The following is a 6,812-nucleotide window of genomic DNA, read 5'->3' as shown; positions in this document are numbered from 1 at the left end:
AGTTGTTTTTGCAAATGTTGTATGCTATAAACAAATCAAAAGTTATTGTAAAATAAAGTTATTTACATACATTGTAAAATTGGATATAAATTGACAAATGGCACAATACAGAAGCTGTAAGAAGCACCTGTTTGGTAAAAAAGTGATAGCCAAATATGATTGTAACTGACTGTAGTCTCTGGTTGGGACCTAAATTTGGACCAAACTTTCAACCTTTACATTATTTTTCACTTTTTTCATATCCCATATGTACATCCTATATTAATATACTGTACATTTATCCAGGTTTTGATTTGGGGAATTCTATTCACTTTCACTTTGAAAAGTGTATAGCTTTTAAAAGTCGTTTTAATTCATGTATATCCTGTTCTGTCTCGATTCAGCTCCTGGCACCGTTTTTGCTTGACGGCCTTTGGAAATGGCTTGGCTCCTCACTCTGATCTTTGGACTGCCTCTACTCCAGAAACCTGTCACTTCCCTTGGCTCTAACTCAACACAACCCTTAAACCATAACAACCTGAGCATTCAGGCAATTGATGGCTTTTCAAAAACTCTACACACGACAAATCACTCAAGCTGGAATGAGGAAAGAGTTGAAAATAGGTTGTCCAAAGACTTGCTTTTACCTCTTTGGCCCAACTTTAGCGTAAATGATGGCTCTGGGGAAGGAAGTGGACTTCAGCAGAGCCTTGAGGTTATGATGCCCTCTAGTGGTCCACTGGAGATGGACATGTTCGTTCCAGACAGAGTCGAGAAACAAGATTTTGAGGTGGAAGAGTTAGGTGCTCCACATTCCCCTCCAATTCCACTAAAACTAACCCAGTATATTGATGATGATGATAATGATGGTGAAGATGAAGATATCATTTTAGCAAACAATAGCAGTGCCCCTGATGAAGCCACGTCCACAGTGGTTGTTCAGTTGACTACACACACCCACATTAATAATGACAGAATGAACAAAGACCACCCTTTGTTGACAACCATCAAACCAATTACAGAGAAAAACACTACTGAAAACTCTCCAGTCAATATGTATTTAGAGACATTTAATAAAAATGTAGAGGTGAACAACAAAGAAAACTGGAAGACTTCTCAAGATACAAAGTATATTGCATTGAGACAGATTTTAAGTTCCATCACAAAGCCTGAAACATCAGGACACAATGGCACGCTTATGACGCAGTCTGGCTCCATCCAAGGGTCCTTTGAGAATCTCATGGTGGGAGAGGAACGTTATGTCACCAGCCATCTGAGTGCAGCCACACCTCCATTAAAGACTGGTGAGTATTTTCTTCTGTTTCTTCTGTTGTTGTTTTTTCACTGCAATGTCAGTACTGAATAAAATAAAATGAGCAAGAATGTAAGCAAATCAAGAAAAGAAACAGTGATTATTTGTATGAATTTAAGGCATGGAGAGTCATGAAGGGACTGCCTCTGATTTACCTGTGGGGTCATCATCCACAACTACATCTGTTATGCAGGCAAAAAACAAAGCCACAAACTCAAAAAACAAAGGTAGTCATACATATTGCCATTTTCACTAAAACTGTAGACAACTTTTACATGCTTTTATTAGAGTAAAACAACTTGTTGAGTGTTCTAACTAAAATGTTCTCCATTTTCATTATAGATTACGAAAAGCCAGAATGGTTTGGACGTTTGTTTGGACCATTAACAGAGAGTGATTTATCTAGTGTCATAGGTACATGCATACTAGGCCCATGCGTGGTCTCCACCGGTGGCAATGTGACCCGGCTACAGTGGGAGGATTTGAAACGGACACTAACCTTTGCTTGGGAGGTCCATGTGTTTGGTTCAGCTGCACTGTTTCTGTTGGTAGTGGTTGCTGCAACTTTTGGAGTGATCGGTGGGACTAATGTGCTCCACCCCTTTTGCAAGACATTCACTCTTGCTAACATCCTGCTTCTGCTAACAGGTCTGCTTCGATTTGTACAGCTCATAATTGACCCGTACGGTACCAGAAACATTCTGCCTCGCCCTGCCCTCACTGCTTTGTATAACTTACCAATTCCCTTACTGCTCTGGGCCCAAGCCACCTTGGCACTTTTTGCTCTGAGGGAAGAAACATCTCCTCAACGGCTTTCAGTTACTGGGGGACTGGCAACACTGCACTGTATCTCCCTCCTGTTGGCTGACCTTCTATCCAAAACCTTGTTGCCAGCACTGCCATTAATGTTACAGACATTTACTATTTGCTGGGGATTACTGCTTTGTTTAGGAATCTTTTTCCAGTGTCTAAAGCATCTCTGCATCTTCCACAGGTCCGCTCTACCAAGGTGGAGTGCTCCGAAAAGTTTAGAAAACAGTGTCAGGCGCGTACTGTTGCTGTGCGCCCTCCTTGGGATGTTCTCCTGCGCTCTGCAAATCTATAGTTTCCTCTGGATTTATGGGTTACTTGGTGACTGGCGCAGATTCGGGTGGGGCTGGTGGTTCGGGCAACTCTCAGCAAGACTGTTTGAGCTGGCCTGGAGTTTCTCTCTTCTACTACTGGGATCTAGGGTGTTCTGGAGACCACAAGGAAGTAAGCAGACAGCTAAGAGAGGAGGGAAGGGGAAACACAGGAACAAGCTGTTGGACAGGTTACAAATGGGGTATTGGTGGAGCCCGGATAAGAACTGGGCTGAACTGTTGCCAAATAACTGGAAAGGTCACAGGCAGTCGTGTGCAAATGTCAGCCAGTCTGTCAGCCAGTCGGTGATCCGAAACCATGTTACTCCAGCGACCTCAATCATGACAGTGCATGAAAATGTGGGAGTTATTGGCGGAGGTGTCCTGTATAACAGCAGTTCTGACCACCATGCCTCTCCTCTGTGGACTAGTGGTGTGGAATGGCAAGAACACGAGTGCATTCTCTCACTTATTGAGTTTGAACTTAATCCCCCTTCACCCATCAACCTCCATCATAGCATTGACAACGCCCTCCATCATGCCCACTTGCCTGGTGTAGGTAATCTTTTCTCCCCTTCTTCACCCTCCTGGACCCAAAATGAGGGGTCAGGTGGACCACTCTTCGAAAATGTTGTGTCCCCGACCACTTTAGCTAGCAAAGCCTATAGGTGGGCTTTAGATACTGGCTCAAGTTCTAACTCCCCTGAGCATCTTGGGACTGCAGTACAACATACTGAAGTGTCTGTGATTGAGCCCCTGGCTTCTTTGACTCCAGAGACCATTAGGAAAGTGTGGGAGAGAGACACGGTCATCCCAAGAGTCACTGTGGAAGATGAGTGCACCATAGCGAGTGAAGATGACGTCACTAGTCTTTGAACTACTAAGAAATTTAGCACTTTAGCACTTTCCACATGCAAAATAATGTTTTTAAATACAATGGACACAATAATCTATACTATTTAAGTCATGTGATTCTTATATTCTCATTGACTGGAGTTTAATGGATAAAATACATTAAAAATGTATAATTAGTCATTTTTAAAAACTCTCTCTCTGTTTGTGTATGTATATAACTGTGTCCCATATATACAACTTAAATGTGGTTAATGTACTGTGCTGCCTTTGAATCCTGTTTTTATAAACTGCATTATAATAAATAAAGGGATTATTGTACCTTATTGTAACTTATTGTGTCCAATCAACAAGGACACCAGCCCCCGGTTTCACAGAAAAGGCTTAAGCCAAGTCCCAGACTAAAATGCAAGTTTGAGCTGTTTTAACTGAAAGCAACTTGCACTGACATATCTTAAAATATGTCATTAACATTGTTTTTTCTAGGGCACATTTATGAGGGCCAACTCCAACAGAGGCATGGCCTCCTCCTGGGCATGGTCAAACGGAGTATCCATTGGCGACATCTGTGCGGCGGCTGGCTGGACTCTTCACTGCCCACCTTTTGCCAGATGTTACAACATGGACGTCCCTACAAGCACGGGTCCTGTCTGTTTAGCTGGGCTTTGACCTCTACGCAAGCTCAGCCCGTTTGAAACTTTTCCCTCGAGTACCTCGCCCTATCTTAGCCTTGCTGCCATCAAGGGCCTTACTCCAAGTGTCTTAGTTGTTACTTTTGTTTTTTTATTACATGTTGCCCCAAGTACACATTAATATGCAAATTAGATAGATATGTTGTATTGAATGGAACTACATATTTTTGGCCATTTTATCCACATAATGAATAAAGTAAAATGGCATATAAATTCATTCCATTATATCTTTCATAACATAGATGAGAATCATCTTTATACAAAGATTGATTAAAAAAAATCCTGAAACCTGAAAATTCATTTTATTTTGTTAAACAACTGTCAACTATAGTGGACATAGCATAACATATGAATAAAATATCACACAAACAAGTTTTTTGTTTCATATAAAAATGTAATGGTATGAAAAAATTATAAATTCAAAAAACTTTTATTTCTGGGTCTTAGGAGGTTATATATCTACGGCGTAATTTTTTATCAGATCAACAGAGAACACATCACAGTTTTGATGTTAGTATATTAATAAAAATATAAATATGTGTATATATTACATGAGTTTTAAAGTTTTATTATTTTTATTCCTGAAATCCACCCTTCTACTGAGATCAGAATAATTCTGATTTTTAAAAGCTCATTTTACAAAAAAATCCCAATCTTAAAAAAATAAAAATAAAATTAACAACACAAAATCACAATTTGATCCAGATCAAAACCAAGTTTGGATTTTGAGATCTTATCCGATTCCAGAACCCCCTTTTTTCTTTTGAACAATCCATTTTCAAGATTTGAACCAATACGATAACTGAAATCGGATCAGGTTACTTTTGAACAACTGGGTGCAGGGACCATTAGAAAAGTGTGGGAGAGAGATACGGCCATCCCAAGAGTCACGGTGAGAAGACTGCACCAGCATAGCGAGTGGAGGTGACGTCAGTCTTTTAGTTTAGCACTTTCCACATGCAAAATAGCAGATTAATATTTTTTTTAAATGGAAACAATATTCTATAGTATTCAAGTAATGTGATTCTTATATTATTTTTGACTGCAGATTTTTTTTTTTTTTTTTTTTTAAATAGACAATGGACACAAAAATGTATACTATTAAACAAAAGTGTAATGGATAAAGTACATTATTGAATCATTTTTAAAAGCTCTCTCGACTCTGTATGTATATTCACGTATCCCAGACACATGACTAAAATTTGTATGTTATTTTTTATCATACAATAAAAATTGTATTGTTGTCTATGTACTGTGACACTTCTGAATCTTGCATTATAATAACTAAAGTGATTACTGTACCTTATAGTAAACTTACTGAGTCCTTTCAACAAAGACACCAAATGTTCTGAATTTTGCCATCACTTGACTGTATTGTCAATAGCATACACACATACTACTCTGCAGTATTTGCTAGTATGCTATTCCAAATTCAGCCCTTGTGTATGTCAGCTTAATGAGGCACAGGTGAAAACAACAAGCTGATTGAGGAATAGATTTGATTGGTCAACTTGTATTAGCGAGTGATTCAAAAGTGAGTACAAATAGCATAGTATGTGTCAATAAGCTTGTCAATGTTTATAGTCAAGAGTCTTTTAGTAACTGTTTTATTTTTTGAGGGGGTGCTCTGTTGAGTAGTACAACAAACTCACCATGCCTTGGACAAAGGGCATCTTACTTTTCACGATGTCTGTGACCATGTTGACGTCTTTAAGGGCTAGTCCTGAGTCCTTTTCTGAAACTGGTACTGCTTACAGCACAGTCTCTGAAAACACTGTCCATTTTGGCAAACTTTTAATTGGTGCTCAAGGTGTAGTATCTGATAAAGAAATGGAAATATCTGGGCTGAGGTCAGCAGAACAGTCTGATGAATACCGGTCAAATGAAGAAGGTAATTTGAGATCTAATTTAAAGTGGACCTACTTTTAATTACAACTTAACTTGAATTATTTTTTTAAGAGCGGTTCCAGCTTGCTAAAGCTAAGCTGCGACGTCTGGGTCCCTTTGTGCACTGTGGAAGTGATTCAATGACCTTGCGCATTCCAGGACAAATAAGGATGCCACACTTTCTGGTTGATCGAGGTAAGTTGTTTTGGAGGTGTTGTGTGTGTGTGTGTGTGTTTTTTAAATTATTATTATATTTTTAATTTTTTTTTAAATCATATTTTTTTAATCAGGAGTTGAGTCACCAGTGCCTTTGTCTGAGATGCCAGCCAGCTGTGGTTTCTCCCTGAAGCGGGCACGCAGAGATGTTTCTCTTGATGCTCCATACCAGGGCTGTCATGTCAGACAACAGGTTAGTCTGCATGCTAAAGATGACAAGTGAAAAGTGGGCCATTCATGAATGGTTTTTATCTTATTTTTTTCATCCTCAAATCTCCTAACAGGGTGGACGTTATGTTCTGCCACTCTTTATAATGGGGTCTCCAGTGCAAATGTCTTGCCCTGTGAGTCCTCCCCTCCCTAAAGTGTCCTGCCTCCCTTCTGGCATGATTATCTCACTTGCTGTCAGAGCAGATAATGTTAAAGTTCAAGGCAAGTCACTTAATTTGAGTTTAATCTAAGAGGTGAGAGCTTTGTTTTATTTATTTTTCTCTTTCCTCTTAGTTGATGGATCATGGCAGCCTCTGCTTCTAGCATATTCTAAATGTTCATTCACATTGGAGATTGTTGATGGTTCACTGGTTATCACTGCGCCATTCACAGGAAGCTGTTGGGAAATGAAGGTACGAATAACAGAGTGCCCTTGTCTGATTCAACTATGTATGCTAGTTGATGGTTCATGTCTTCCTCAGGATAATGATATGCAGCTACTTTTGATGTACGGTGACCGGGAAGTGACTCTTTCTTGTCCTG

General features: G+C 39.5%; 1 protein-coding gene across 1 annotated transcript; it reads left to right on the top strand.

Annotated features, from left to right (window-relative positions):
- Positions 1-5,532: 5,532 nt before the first annotated feature.
- LOC309487612 (uncharacterized protein) lies at positions 5,533-6,520 on the top strand (the record flags this gene model as incomplete). The annotated part of the gene is made up of 4 exons (XM_082155334.1): positions 5,533-5,847; positions 5,916-6,038; positions 6,134-6,252; positions 6,344-6,520. The coding sequence occupies exons 1-4, from the start codon at positions 5,610-5,612 to the stop codon at positions 6,518-6,520; spliced, it is 657 nt and encodes a 218-aa protein (XP_082011460.1). The 5' UTR covers positions 5,533-5,609.
- Positions 6,521-6,812: the final 292 nt, after the last annotated feature.

The sequence above is a fragment of the Leuciscus leuciscus genome, assembly GCF_965113295.1.
Source record: "Leuciscus leuciscus genome assembly, chromosome: 23".
Classification (NCBI taxonomy): Eukaryota; Metazoa; Chordata; class Actinopteri; order Cypriniformes; family Leuciscidae; genus Leuciscus; species Leuciscus leuciscus.
The sequence above is the reverse complement of the archived record's forward strand: the minus strand, read 5'-3'. Positions and strand labels throughout refer to the sequence as shown.